This window comes from Bombina bombina, chromosome 1 (assembly GCF_027579735.1).
Source record: "Bombina bombina isolate aBomBom1 chromosome 1, aBomBom1.pri, whole genome shotgun sequence".
NCBI classification, from domain to species: domain Eukaryota; kingdom Metazoa; phylum Chordata; class Amphibia; order Anura; family Bombinatoridae; genus Bombina; species Bombina bombina.
Window position 1 is genome coordinate 476,866,859 of NC_069499.1, and position 16,129 is coordinate 476,882,987.

Below are 16,129 nucleotides of genomic sequence, written 5' to 3' on the forward strand. Positions count from 1 at the left end.
AGAGATAAAACTAATTAGGCTGCAAGATCCGTCTACTATTATCTGGTTAATAAATATCCAAATTAGCTGTAGAGTTGTGCCTATGATTAAAACACTTCTATAATAAATCACACTAAATGTCTAAGGCATGATCATGTTGATACCTTACTGCCTTCAACAGTCACCATATTCTAAATAAAAGCATGATAGGGAGAGGCCTGCACTATTTTAAGATAAAAAGCAGATATGTTATCCAGAAGAGAAAAAATAAATCATAGAAGAATAACTTAAATGCTTTACATAGCACATAGGATGGACATCAAAAACTGATGGCATCTAAAACAACCCTAGCGTGCACCTCTGGTGTTGCTTATACTTTTTAAGCAATTTAAAAATATAAAAGAAGTGACTATATACTGGGTTATAACATACTCTCTAAAGCCTCTGGACATCACTTTTACCCCCCTCCAAAGATAACACAAACTTTTAGGGGATAGACACTAGTTAAATACAGTGGTAAGTGTAGTATAGATCAGCTATTAAGGCATAACAACCCTACATATACATATATGTACAGTACAATAGGCCACAAATGTAAAACGAGAATGTGACTCAATAACAAGAACATAGTACAGTTTCCAACATAGAATAATCAGCATCAGACTTCTGGTTGGTCATCATGGGAAATATGAGTATTATCTGGTGAATCCTAACGTACTGTCCAGCATAAAGTAGCACCGTTACCGGACCAAAGGTGAAGAGGCCTCTCCAACTCAAGCCAGCATGATACGATTGTCGTTCCATCTATCCGACACCTAAGCGCTGGTGCAGTAGGACTCTGCTGATAAAATCTGGACTGATCTCGGGGATCGAAACTCGCAGTTCCGTATAGGGCTCCAGTCTCTTGTAAGCCTCCGAACAGTCTACTCTCGCCCGTGTACAAAGGCAGACAGTCCTGAGAGGATATTGCTCAACACTTCCAGGTTAGAAGTATTATGCCCTAAGACCGCAGAACCATACATGCGGGAGCCGGCCGCTCTCCCCCATGTCGCAGCTTGGAATGAGATGCCTGTGTCTTGGTTGTCGTCTAGGAGGCACCTGTGGGACTTGTTGTCTAGCTGGGACTGGTCAATAGAGGATCTCTGGCCCTCTGCTGAATAGAGCATGTCTACGATGGAAGCGCATTTCTGTAAGGCAGCTAAATTGTAAGCGTCACCCCGGGCTCCTTTCTGTTCTCCCCTGACCTGTAGCCGCCCTGTCTCCAAGCAGGGTGGTTGTGCCGTGCTAATGTCAGTGTCACCCCACTGAGAATATGTAATTACAGGCCTGTTAATAGTAGGTATCTGGGCACCTTTTCCCCTTTTCATGTCCTGACATAGCTCAATAAGGTTGTCCAGCCTGATGCAAAAATCCTCCATGAGGGCCCTGAAACTAGAACTTATGTCCTACATAGTGGCCGATGTTAGCATGCAATAAGGTAGGTACATAGGGAAGTTGAAACTTGTTCCTAGCCTGCAAAAATATAACAGGCTTAACAGATCTATACTAGGCTGCCACCAAGAATTCAACGGTCCAGACCAGACCACAAAAAACATATCTCATAATATGCCCTGTTCGGAACACTTTCACAAAGTTGAATACAGTGCTTCCATGTGCAAAAGACCCAGGATTCTAACGATAATTGGTGGATTTATCAAATAATTTCCTGCAGCCTCAGGTATTACAGCCTTCCATGGCTGCAGCCCGGACACGCCCCCTAAACTATATTTTTTAGCAAGTGCCTAGCTCTCTTGGATTCCAAGTCTGTCTTCTATGACAAGAAGCCTTAAAGGGACATGACACCCACATTTTTTCTTTCATGATTTAGAAAGAGAATGCAAATTTAAACATCTTTCTAATTTTCTTATATTATCTAATTTGTTTATTTCTCTTGATATTCTTTGCAGGAAAAGCATATGTAGATATGCTCAGCAGCTGCTGATTGGTTGCTGCACATAGAAGCCTCGTGTGATTGGCTCACCATGTGCATTACTTTTTCTAAGGATATCTAAAAAATGAAGCAAAATAAATAATAGAAGTAAATTGTAATGTTGTTTAAATTTCTATTCTCTATCTAAAACATGAAAGAAAGATTTTGGGTTTATTGGCCCTTTAAGTAAGGAAAGCTGTTGGAAAATGCTGAAATGCGAGTAACACAGGCTTTTGTTGTATTTTCTAAAGAATGAAAATGAAACAAATCCAGAACATATAGTATGAAAAGCATTTACCTGAAGCATTAGGACTACGGTCTTCACAATATTCCACTGTGATTTCCTTCCATCTACAATGACTGTAAATCCTCTGGCTTTACATTTATCACTAGAAAAGAACAAATAATGTCAGTAGGCTGCCAAATTAAACCCAAAGTTTACAAGCAAAGCAAAAGACTCAGAAATCATATACGCTTATTATATGTTTGTAATTTAAATATAAATATCTTCAAAACAGGAAATGAGTTGCTGGGTAATAAGCATATTCATACAGGGGCTATTAAAATAAAAAACATCTTTATTCAACCCTTTAACAACAGCCAATGAACCATGTACGTCGGCAATCTGCTGCACTTGTAGGGGTACAGGAGTGTGGCAATGAAGTATGCAAAAATGGCGCAGTCTCACCACCGTCAGCAAAACCCATGCTGTTATAGCCCTGAAAGCCCCTTAAAAAGGTTAAAACCTGTTGATATCATTCAAGGACGTAACAGAAGTATAAATTATAATTATTATGCTTGTTCATTTATTTTTAATTGTAACCATTTGATCTTAGAGGCAGACACTGCCACCCTCCTGCACAGTGGGATTTCTTCTATCTCACGGTCAATGAGGAGGGAAACTAAACCCATAAAATATCTTCATAGTTAGATGTTTTATTCCTGTTCATTTTCTGCATAAACAAGATGTTGTAAAAAAAAAAAACTAAGAAAAAAAAATATAACTGTTTTTATTTTTTAAATAATAATAATAATAATAATAATAATAATAAAAGTGTGCCTAAAGTAATTGGGGGGGGAAATTACCCCATGCTATTGTTTGTATTGTAAATTTACCATTTAAACTATGGTTTCTCATACTTGGGTACAAATAAGCAAGCAAACGTAATTTCCTAAAAGTGCTTAAAATCAAAATGAAAGAGATAGGAAAATCAGAATTAAACTTGCAGGATTCTGATAGAGTATGTAATTTTAAGACAGTTTTAAAGTAACCTCTATTTTTAAATGTACTTTGTTCTCTTGGTATTCATTGTTAAAAAAGAATGTGAACATATCCTACACTACTGGGAGCTAGCTGGTTATTGGCTCCTGCACATATTTGTCTTATGCACATGTCTTTTCTGATTGGCTTACTAAATGTGTTAAGTTAGAGTATATCTGATAAAAAAAAGAAAATTGGAAAGTTTTTTAAAATTGTATGTTCGATCAGAATCATGAAAGAAAAAACATAATTTATGCTTACCTGATAAATTCCTTTCTCCTGTAGTGTAGTCAGTCCACGGGTCATCCATTACTTATGGGATTATATCTCCTCCCTAACAGGAAGTGCAAGAGGATCACCCAAGCAGAGCTGCTATATAGCTCCTCCCCTCTACGTCATACCCAGTCATTCGACCGAAACCAAACGAGAAAGGAGAAACTATAGGGTGCAGTGGTGACTGGAGTTTAATTTAAAATTTAGACCTGCCGTAAAAAACAGGGCGGGCCGTGGACTGACAGGAGAAAGGAATTTATCAGGTAAGCATAAATTATGTTTTCTCCTGTTAAGTGTAGTCAGTCCATGGGTCATCCATTACTTATGGGATACCAATACCAAAGCTAAAAGTACACGGATGACGGGAGGGACAGGCAGGATTTTTACACGGAAGGAACCACTGCCTGTAGAACCTTTCTCCCAAAAACAGCCTCCGAAGAAGCAAAAGTGTCAAATTTGTAAAATTTTGAAAAAGTGTGAAGTGAAGACCAAGTTGCAGCCTTGCAAATCTGTTCAACAGAGGCCTCATTCTTAAAGGCCCAAGTGGAAGCCACAGCTCTAGTAGAATGAGCTGTAATCCTTTCAGGAGGCTGCTGTCCAGCAGTCTCATAGGCTAACCGTATTATGCTACGAAGCCAAAAAGAGAGAGAGGTAGCCGAGGCTTTTTGACCTCTCCTCTGTCCAGAATAAACGACAAACAGGGAAGAAGTTTGACGAAAATCCTTAGTTGCCTGCAAATAAAATTTCAGGGCACGGACGACGTCCAGATTGTGCAGAAGTCGTTCCTTCTTTGAAGAAGGGTTAGGGCACAATGATGGAACAACAATCTCTTGATTGATATTCTTGTTAGTGACTACCTTAGGTAAGAACCCAGGTTTAGAACGCAGAACTACCTTGTCTGAATGAAAAATCAGATAAGGAGAATCACAATGTAAGGCCGATAACTCAGAAACTCTTCGAGCCGAGGAAATAGCCATTAAAAACAGAACTTTCCAAGATAACAGCTTGATATCAATGGAATGAAGGGGTTCAAACGGAACACCTTGCAGAACGTTAAGAACTAAGTTTAAGCTCCACGGCGGAGCAACAGTCTTAAACACAGGCTTAATCCTAGCCAAAGCCTGACAAAAAGCCTGAACGTCTGGAACTTCTGACAGACGTTTGTGTAAAAGGATAGACAGAGCTGAGATCTGTCCCTTTAACGAACTAGCAGATAAACCCTTTTCTAAACCTTCTTGTAGAAAAGACAATATCCTAGGAATCCTAACCTTACTCCATGAGTAACTCTTGGATTCGCACCAATATAAGTATTTACGCCATATTTTATGGTAAATTTTCCTGGTAACAGGTTTCCTAGCCTGTATTAAGGTATCAATCACTGACTCCGAGAATCCCCGCATTGATAGAATCAAGCGTTCAATCTCCATGCAGTCAGCCTCAGAGAAATTAGATTTGGATGTTTGAAAGGACCCTGAATCAGAAGGTCCTGTCTCAGAGGCAGAGACCATGGTGGACAGGACGACATGTCCACTAGATCTGCATACCAGGTCCTGCGTGGCCACGCAGGCGCTATTAGAATCATCGATGCTCTCTCCTGTTTGATCCTGGCAATCAATCGAGGAAGCATCGGGAAGGGTGGAAACACATAAGCCATGTTGAAGACCCAAGGTGCTGTCAGAGCATCTATCAGTACCGCTCCCGGGTCCCTGGACCTGGATCCGTAACAAGGAAGCTTGGCGTTCTGGCGAGACGCCATGAGATCCAGATCTGGTTTGCCCCAATGATGAAGCAGTTGGGAAAACACCTCCGGATGAAGTTCCCACTCCCCCGGATGAAAAGTCTGGCGACTTAGGAAATCCGCCTCCCAGTTCTCCACGCCTGGGATGTGGATCGCTGACAGGTGGCAAGAGTGAGACTCTGCCCAGCGAATTATCTTTGAGACTTCCATCATCGCTAGGGAACTCCTTGTCCCTCCCTGATGGTTGATGTAAGCCACAGTCGTGATGTTGTCCGACTGAAACCTGATGAACCTCAGAGTTGCTAACTGAGGCCAAGCCAGAAGAGCATTGAAAACTGCTCTTAATTCCAGAATGTTTATTGGAAGGAGTCTCTCCTCCTGAGTCCATGATCCCTGAGCCTTCAGGGAATTCCAGACTGCGCCCCAACCTAGCAGGCTGGCGTCTGTTGTTACAATCGTCCAATCTGGCCTGCGGAAGGGCATCCCCCTGGACAGATGTGGCCGAGAAAGCCACCATAGAAGAGAATCTCTGGTCTCTTGATCCAGATTTAGCATAGGGGACAAATCTGAGTAATCCCCATTCCACTGACTTAGCATGCACAATTGCAGCGGTCTGAGATGCAGGCGTGCAAAAGGTACTATGTCCATTGCCGCTACCATTAAGCCGATTACCTCCATGCATTGAGCCACTGACGGGTGTTGAATGGAATGAAGGACACGGCAAGCATTTAGAAGTTTTGATAACCTGTCCTCCGTCAGGTAAATTTTCATTTCTACAGAATCTATAAGAGTCCCTAAGAAGGGAACTCTTGTGAGTGGCAATAGAGAACTCTTTTCTACGTTCACCTTCCACCCATGCGACCTTAGAAATGCCAGAACTAACTCTGTATGAGACTTGGCAGTTTGGAAACTTGATGCTTGTATCAGAATGTCGTCTAGGTACGGAGCCACCGCTATTCCTCGCGGTCTTAGTACCGCCAGAAGAGAGCCCAGAACCTTTGTAAAAGATTCTTGGAGCTGTAGCTAAGCCGAAGGGAAGAGCTACAAACTGGTAATGCCTGTTTAGGAAGGCAAACCTTAGATACCGGTAATGATCCTTGTGAATCGGTATGTGAAGGTAGGCATCCTTTAAATCCACTGTGGTCATGTACTGACCCTCTTGGATCATAGGTAAGATGGTCCGAATAGTTTCCATTTTGAACGATGGAACTCTTAGGAATTTGTTTAGGATCTTTAAGTCCAAGATTGGTCTGAAGGTTCCCTCTTTTTTGGGAACCACAAACAGATTTGAGTAAAACCCTTGTCCGTGTTCCGACCGCGGAACTGGGTGGATCACTCCCATTAGTAAGAGGTCTTGTACACAGCGTAGAAACGACTCTTTCTTTATCTGGTTTGCTGACAACCTTGAAAGATGAAATCTCCCTTTTGGAGGAGAAGCTTTGAAGTCCAGAAGATATCCCTGAGATATGATCTCTAACGCCCAGGGATCCTGGACATCTCTTGCCCAAGCCTGGGCGAAGAGAGAAAGTCTGCCCCCCACTAGATCCGTTTCCGGATCGGGGGCCCTCACTTCATGCTGTCTTAGGGGCAGCAGCAGGTTTTCTGGCCTGCTTGCCCTTGTTCCAGGACTGGTTAGGTTTCCAGCCCTGTCTGTAGCGAGCAACAGTTCCTTCCTGTCTTGGAGCGGAGGAAGTTGATGCTGCTCCTGCCTTGAAGTTACGAAAGGCACGAAAATTAGACTGTTTAGCCCTTGGTTTGGCCCTGTCTTGAGGCAGGGCATGGCCCTTACCTCCAGTAATGTCAGCGATAATTTCTTTCAAACCTGGCCCGAATAATGTCTGCCCTTTGAAAGGAATGTTAAGCAATTTAGATTTAGAAGTCACATCAGCTGACCAGGATTTAAGCCACAGCGCTCTACGCGCTTGAATGGCGAATCCGGAGTTCTTAGCCGTAAGTTTAGTTAAGTGTACTACGGCATCAGAAATAAATGAATTAGCTAGCTTAAGGACTTTAAGCTTGTCTATAATCTCATCCAATGGAGCTGTGCTGAGGGTCTCTTCCAGAGACTCAAACCAGAATGCCGCCGCAGCCGTGACAGGCGCAATGCATGCAAGGGGTTGTAATATAAAACCTTGCTGAACAAACATTTTCTTAAGGTAACCCTCTAACTTTTTATCCATTGGATCTGAAAAAGCACAGCTATCCTCCACCGGGATAGTGGTGCGCTTAGCCAGAGTAGAAACTGCTCCCTCCACCTTAGGGACCGTCTGCCATAAGTCCTGTGTGGTGGCGTCTATTGGAAACATTTTTCTAAATATAGGAGGGGGTGAAAAAGGCACACCGGGTCTATCCCACTCCTTGTTAACAATTTCTGTAAGCCTTTTAGGTATAGGAAAAACGTCAGTACACGCCGGTACCGCAAAATATTTATCCAGGCTACATACTTTCTCTGGAATTGCAACCGTGTTACAATCATTCAGAGCCGCTAATACCTCCCCTAGTAATACACAGAGGTTCTCAAGCTTAAATTTAAAATTTGAAATGTCTGAATCCAGTTTACTTGGATCAGATCCGTCACCCACAGAATGAAGCTCTCCGTCCTCATGTTCTGCAAATTGTGACGCAGTATCAGACATGGCTCTATTATTATCAGCGCACTCTGTTCTTACCCCAGAGTGATCGCGTTTACCCCTAAATTCTGGCAATTTAGATAGTACTTCAGTCATAACCTTAGCCATGTCTTGCAAAGTGATTTGTATGGGCCGCCCTGATGTACTTGGCGCCACAATATCACGCACCTCCTGAGCGGGAGGCGAAGGTACTGACACGTGAGGAGAGTTAGTCGGCATAACTTCCCCCTCGTTGTCTGGTGATAATTTCTTTACATGTACAGATTGGCTTTTATTTAAAGTAGCATCAATGCAATTAGTACACAAATTTCTATTGGGCTCCACATTGGCCTTTAAACATAGTGAACAAAGAGATTCATCTGTGTCAGACATGTTTAAACAAACTAGCAATGAGACTAGCAAGCTTGGAAATACTTTTCTAAATAAATTTACAAGCAATATAAAAAACGCTACTGTGCCTTTAAGAAGCACAAAAAACTGTCACAGTTGAAATAACAATGAACCAAAATAGTTATAGCAACCAATTTTTCACAGTAAATGTATTAAGTTAGCAAAGGATTGCACCCACCAGCAAATGGATGATTAACTCCTTAATACCCAAAAAACGGATAACAATTTAATATTAACGTTTTTATCACAGTCAAAACACACTATCACAGGTCTGCTGTGACTGATTACCTCCCTCAAAACTAGTTTTGGAGACCCCTGAGCTCTGTAGAGACGTCCTGGATCATGGAGGAAGAAATAGGAAGACTGTGACTAAATTTTTACTGCGCAATAAAGCGCTAAAATAGGCCCCTCCCACTCATATTACAATAGTGGGGAAGCTCAGTAAACTGATTTTATTCAGAAACAAACGACAGCCATGTGGTAAAAATCATGCCCATAAAGTTTTATCACCAAGTACCTCAGAAAAAAAAAATTAACATGCCAGTAAACGTTTTAAAAATGAAATTATGAAATGTTATTAATAAGCCTGCTGCTAGTCGCTTTCACTGCAGTGCAGGCTCAAATATTACTTAAATATAGACAGTATTTTCTTAGTGAAATTCCATTCCCCAGAAATACCTCAGAGTATACATACATACATATCAGCCTGATACCAGTCGCTACTACTGCATTTAAGGCTGCACTTACATTACATCGGTATTAGCAGTATTTTCTCAGTCAATTCCATTCCTTAGAAAATAATATACTGCAACATACCTCCTTGCAGGTGAACCCTGCCTGCTATCCCCTGTTCTGAAGTTACCTCACTCCTCAGAATGGCCGAGAACAGCAAGTGGATCTTAGTTACGACCGCTAAGATCATAGACAAACTCAGGTAGATTCTTCTTCTAATGCTGCCTGAGAAGAAACAACACACTCCGGTGCCGTTTAAAATAAACTTTTGATTGAAGAAATAAAAACTAAGTTTAACAACCACAGTCCTCTCACACGTCCTATCTATTAGTTAGGTGCAAGAGAATGACTGGGTATGACGTAGAGGGGAGGAGCTATATAGCAGCTCTGCTTGGGTGATCCTCTTGCACTTCCTGTTAGGGAGGAGATATAATCCCATAAGTAATGGATGACCCGTGGACTGACTACACTTAACAGGAGAAATGTGGGGTTTAATGTCCCTTTAAACATGATTCAACCATAGCATGCGATAAAAAAAAACAAGAGAGGTTTCTATAAGTTTTTTAAAGAGGTGATTTTGGAGAGGGTATTTTCCCTTTCTGTAGGATCTCTTTTTGGGGATATAACTATATGTTTTATGTTATATGCACATTACTACTGTTGCAATTTTATGCTATTATGGAGCCTTTTGTTTCTGTCCCTAAACCTACTTTAGAAGCAGAGTCCTCTGAACACTTTGGATTCGCTATGTGGATGACGTCCTCCTTTTATGGGATGGACCATTAAAGGTGTTGGAAACATTTATCATAGATTTAAATAAAAATTATAAAAATATTCTGTTAACCCATCAAATTGATAAAAATAGTCTTCCATTTTTGGACATATTGATAAGCAAAAGAAGGCGATTCAATTGTAACCGAAAACTATAGGAAGCAGACAGCGACCAATAGCATCCTACAGGCACAAAGCAGCCATCCTGAACACCTTAAAAGAGGCATTCCTTTTGGACAATTTCTTAGATTAAAACGAAATTGTTCTTCCAAAAGGAAATATATAAAACATGCTGATCTGATGAAAACTAGATTTTTAAACAGAGGGTAAAAAGTTGTTAATAGAGCCATATCGAAAGTTAAAAAATTGGACAGAGATGAGGTGCTCTATAAAAGCAAGGATAAATCAAACCAAAAAGAAAGGATAAGATTTGTTTCAAATTACAATTGTCAATGGGAAACCATTCAGTCAATTCTGCAAAAACATTGGCATCTTCTAACATATGAAGAAAAAATAAAAAAAAAAGATAAGGTGGGGCATTTTCCCCAGATGGTAGCACGAAAGTCGCCAAACTTAAAAGACGACCTAGTAAGAAGTATGTACAATAGAAGTCCATCAAGTGCAGACTGGCTGAGAAAAGATAGAGGGGTTAAAGGTAACTACCCTTGTGGTCAGTGTGTTTACTGCCCCTTTATGGAAAAGACCAAAAAGTTCTCAGCAGGTAATAGCAGGGAGTATGAGGTTAAATATTTTTTAAACTGTAACTCAGTGGGTGTAGTGTATTTAATACACTGCTCCTGCCCCAAATTCTATGTAGGAAAAACAAAAAGGTTTTTGAAAGATCGAATCCAAGAATACAGAGATGACATCTCACACAATAGAGACACTACCATAGCTAGACATTTTACATGCATCACAGTTAAAAATAATGGGGATTGACAAAGGCATAGTGAATAATAGAGGTGGTGATAATGATACAATATTATTACAGAAAGAAACTCGTTGGATTTATATGCTGAAAACTAGATACCCAAGAGGTTTAAATGAGAGATTGGAGTTTGCTTCATTTCTCTAGGGATATTAAGAATTAAAATCGACATGGTGTCTGTCATATCCTGTGCTTTTTGATGACACATTTAAAAGTACAATTGTATATATGCTAAAATCTTATATATGTCAGGTATTACGGTACCTTTGATCACTAAAACAGACTAGGTCTGCTATTACCTCTATGATGTAATGAATAGGGGTGGAGTTTTGGGTATTAAAGGAAGCACCTAAACCTGAACAAATTAGCCCTGAGGAAGCCCCCGATATGTTTGGAGCGATATAGGGGTGAAACGTACGTAGGCAAGCTCCCTGTGATGCCACACTAATTGACTTTTGGCAAAAGATATCCCATGGATCGATTTGCACCACTGAAACAAGCACCATAAGCAGTGGAAGACAACACCTGTTCACAAGCGTGAGTCAGTTCCTGATTGTAAGCAGTGCACACCTGAGCGTCCCAGAGATCAAAATGGCGGAGGAAGAGTGAGCTGTTTGCTTGCTGGCCCTGGAAAGATCCCTGCATGTGTAACGAGGACATTCACAGGAGAAAGATAAAGGGACTGGATATCACCGCTCACAGCCTGGATGTGTGCACCTTTGCTTCGTGTAGTCTGCCTTGGAGAGACATACAGCCCTGATGAGGCGGAGTAGCGCTGGACTAAGCGCAGTGTATGTATACCGGGAGATCTAACAGGCGACTCACCTGATGATACGGTAACTAAAATACATGGTCTTTACAGTATATCATCTTGCCAGTAACTTCAAAGTTGAGAGCAATAAGGATAAATAATACTGAAGAAAACTGTTTGCTGTATCTTTTTTACGGGACATGTTTGTTTCCACAATGGTGCTAAGTGTGTGTATATATCCACTATTTCAGCTATGCTAGCATGGGAAGTTCAAAATGACTTTCACAGAGATTACTTGCTACATATCTGCGGGACAGTCTTATCCTGTTAACCAAGCCGTGACAGTCAGCGGCATTTACAATCTGTTTAGTGTCTCTAATCTTACGCTTTATTGTTATAGAGATACACTTCTATACTTGTTATAATGTGTTTATAAAATGCTGTTTTTATTAGATAGCAAGTTTTTGAACAGACATTATGGAATTTTTTATATAAAGTTGTCTGTTATATGAGGTACAATAATCTGATTGGGTTAACGCTAGATATGACTGGCCAGTCAATTGTGTGTTAGGCATCTGTTTTAATGTGTTTTCATTATGTGCAGGTATTCTGCTCATTGATGAGACAGGGGTCCGCTCTTTGTAGGATCTTTCTCTGAAATAAATTTATATGACTTTTCTCAACAAAAGAGTGCTGATATCCCTTACTTTTTTATGGTATTTGTCGAAATTCCATAACTTTATCTTTCTTGTCAAGGTTACACATATCTAAATTTATAAGGGTCTGCACCAATAGATGTGACTGCATCAAATTATTTATACTATTGAAATCAGTAGTATATGTACTCCCCTCCCACAAATATTTTTTGTATGTGTATATATATATATATATATATATATATATATATATATGTATAAGTGATTTTATTCTAAGCTTCTTATTTAGAGCTGTAAACTTTTGTACATGCTCTCTAAGAGTTGCTGCCTCAGAAACTGTGCATATGACTGTGTAGACTCCTGCAAGAATAATCATCCGTGTTTGTACAATTGTTTGCATGAGCTTCTTTCAAACTCCAACAACTATACACACAACTTCTCTATGTGTATTAAGTCTGAAAAAGCTGTGAAGTTTGATGAATAAAGTGTTACACCTTATTGCAAACATAGCTACCATATAGTGATCAAGATAAACTCCTGAACATATCTATATAACAATTTATGCTTACCTGGTCAATTAATTTATTTCATGGTGGTGAGAGTCCATGAAACATAACTCCTGGGAATTACTCTATATGCCACTAGGAGGTGGCAAAGATTCCCAAGCCCCAAAAAAAAAACTCCCACCTCACTGGTAAATCAGTCTGACTTCAATCCAAGCCAATAAGGTAGGAAAAGACAATGGCAAATCCATTGTCATATTTGTTTTAAAAGACCAGTAAATACAGTAGATTTGCATAATCAACAAATGCATGATAAAAAGACAATGCAATAGCAATTAGTCTAAACTTCAAATAAGTAGTAAATTTGTTTCAAAGTTCTGTCTATTTCCACTCCACCCTGTATCATGTGACATGCATCAGCCAATCACAAATGCATATACGTATATGCTGTGAATTCTTGCACATGCTCAGTAGGAACTAGTGACTCAAAAAGTGTAAATAGAAAAAGACTGTGCACATTTTGTTAATGGAAGTAAATTGGAAAGTTGTTTAAAATTGCATTTTCTATCTGAATCATGAAAGTTCAATTTTGACTTGAGTGTCCCTTTAACTATTTGTTTTTAATTGTATGTATTCTGGTACTACACTTTGTATCACTGTGTGTGATTTTTAACTGCATTAATAGAGATTAAATGTTTATTTTTTATTTTTGATATTTTGTTTATAGTTGCTAATTTAGCTGCATTTCTTGCAGAGCAACAGTATTTCTTCTCTTTTTATAAAGGTATTTGGATTTTGTAGAGGTGTAGAGATCTCCTATTAACCATACTATTTTGCTTTTAGCAACCCCACTACCGCGCAGATATCCCATTTTAACCTTGTTATATTTTATCAGTCAATAGCAACACTAGTATGTATCTGGACACCCCTACTAACTATTGAGTTCAGGTGTTTCAGTCACACCCATGTGCGTAAAATCCAGCACATATCCATAAAATTTACTGTCACTGTCATAGGGTGCCACCTTTGCCTTCAGTTTGTGGCATTTTTGCCCTACTAGATCTGTCTTGGTCAACTGTAAGTGCTATTATTGTGAAGTGGAAGTGTCTAGGAGCTTATAATCTGTTGCATCATTCACTACAGAATTCCAAACTGTCTCTGGAAGAAACATCAGCACAAGAACTGGGTGATGGGAGCTTCATGAAATGGGTTTCCATGGTCTAGCAGCTGTACACAAGCCTCACATCAACATGTGCAATGCCAAGCATCAACTGGAGTGGTGTAAATCACGCAAAGGCTGGACTCTTGAGCAGTGGAAACACGTTTTCTAGAGTGATGAAACATGCTTCACTATCTGGCACTGTGAGGGAAGACTCTGGGTGTGGCGAATGCCAGGAGAACACCTCCTACCAGAATGCATAGTGCCTTCTGTAAAGTATGGTGGAGGAAGGAAAATTGTCTGTGGCTGTTTTAATTCACGGTTTGGGCTAGGCCCCTTAGTTCCAGTGAAGAGTAATCTTAATGTTAAGGCATACAAAGACATTTTAGACAATTAGGTGCTTCCAACTACTGCAACTGTTTGGGGAAGACCATTTCTTGTTTCAGCATGACTGTACCATATGCACAAAGCAAGGTCCATGAAGACATGGCTTGACGAGTCTGGTGCTGAGGAACTCGATTGGCATGCCTAGAACCCTGACTTCAACTCCATTTTTATGCAACTTAAAATTTCAGTCCCCTCTCTCACATTGGACCAACCTGAAACCTGCGCTAAGCTTTAAATGTATGTAAATGTTGAAAATGCTGAATTTACCTAAAAATGCTTACATTCTTAGGGAGAATGTAATCAATTGTATAAAATAATAGGTTATGTAAATGTACTTTATGTTTATTTTTGTATTTGGAAATGCTCATAAACCATCACCTGTTCTACTCAAGGACATTCACATTAAAATGGGCTGAACCTGCAGGTAACGCAGACCTGCCAGTGTTATTTTTGTATAAACAAAATTGAAATGCAAATTACAGCTGGGCACAACCAGATATTTCAGATACAAAAATCTCTCTTTTGCCCCTACCCCCTCAATGGGAGATTATTAGTGCTATTGCCTCTTGTTTACATACATTTTCTACAGCAAATACATTTGCTTTTCATATTTTCAGTATATGTGATGGCTTCTACATGCAAAGCAAATATTTCAAATGACAAAAACAAAAATTATGACTTACCAGATAATTTCCTTTCCTTTGATACAGGGAGAGTCCACAGCTGCATTCATTACTTTTGGGAATACAGAACCTGGCCACCAGGAGGAGGCAAAGACACCCCAGCCAAAGGCTTAAATACCTCCCCCACTTCCCTGATCCCCCAGTCATTCTGCCAAGGGAACAAGGAACAGTAGGGGAAATATCAGGGTATAAATGGTGCCAGAAGAAAACAATTCAAATTTAGGCCCGCCCTCCGGAGAGCATGGGCGGGAGCTGTGGACTCTCCCTGTATCGAAGGAAAGGAAATTATCTGGTAAGTCATAATTTTTGTTTTCCTTCTAAATACAGGGAGTCCACAGCTGCATTCATTACTTTTGGGAAAATAATACCCAAGCTATAGAGGACACCGACTGCAAACTGTTAAAACTGCTTTAACAGCAGCAAAAAAACTAAAAGGTTATCAGGAGCAAGTAACTGTCCAACAATTAGGATTGTAAGAGCCCACACAAAATCACTGATCTCAAGAAGAGCACACAAACCTCTGAGGAGACGAGAGTCCCGCTGACTATGAAGTCAGGCACAGAAACACTCCACCAGGAACACGAAATGGGGGACAACCCAAACTCCCAACACCGTACCATTCTATAGGAAGAATACAGAACAAAATGACTATGCTAAAGAGACTGAGAGGACCTCGAGGTACAATCCCAGACAAAAAAAAAAAAAAGGGGAGAGAAGCCCGTTTCAGAACCCGAAGAAAAAGTCTCCATAGAAAGAAGACCCAAAGAAGGCAGATTACCTGACTGCAAGATATACTAGTACCTGGAGAGATATTCCAGAAATGTAACAGGTCAATGAATAGACAAATTCAAGGACCATATGCTGCATCGATACAAAGAACCAATGCAATCCTAGACAAGAAGTCTAAAGTCCTGACGGACAAAGTTTGAACGCAATTGCCTGACCATGGGCCACGTTATAGCAAAAAGAAATGAACACCAAAGGTTCATGACCTCAGAAAAGTACAGAAACAGATAACTAGATCTGCTTAGGAGCCCATATATCTGGGCAGAAGCGATGGATGAGACCACCTGTAACCGCATGTCTGTTAGACAGCCAGGCTAACCCTCAGGCTAAGAACTAGCCATCCTGTTAAGAACTTTCTAAGAACCCTTTCTCCAGGACACCCTGGAAGGACCAGAGAGAACCTCAAGAAGAAATAATCATAGAGAACTAACATCCCCCCACCAAAACAGGTGGGGGAGGCCGTCAACGCAAAAAATGAAACGAGGGACTAGCTACAAGCTGAGGAAAGGACTGACACCCTTCCGAAAAACCCC

General features: G+C 40.3%; 1 protein-coding gene across 1 annotated transcript in view; it reads right to left on the reverse strand.

Annotated features, from left to right (window-relative positions):
* The window catches only part of SESTD1 (SEC14 and spectrin domain containing 1), a 404,487-nt gene that overhangs the window by 238,372 nt on the left and 149,986 nt on the right, over positions 1–16,129 (reverse strand). Inside the window, exon 4 of the mRNA XM_053698514.1 lies at positions 2,247–2,337. Coding sequence (XP_053554489.1) covers positions 2,247–2,337 — 91 coding nt within the window. The remainder of the gene's footprint in view (positions 1–2,246; positions 2,338–16,129) is intronic.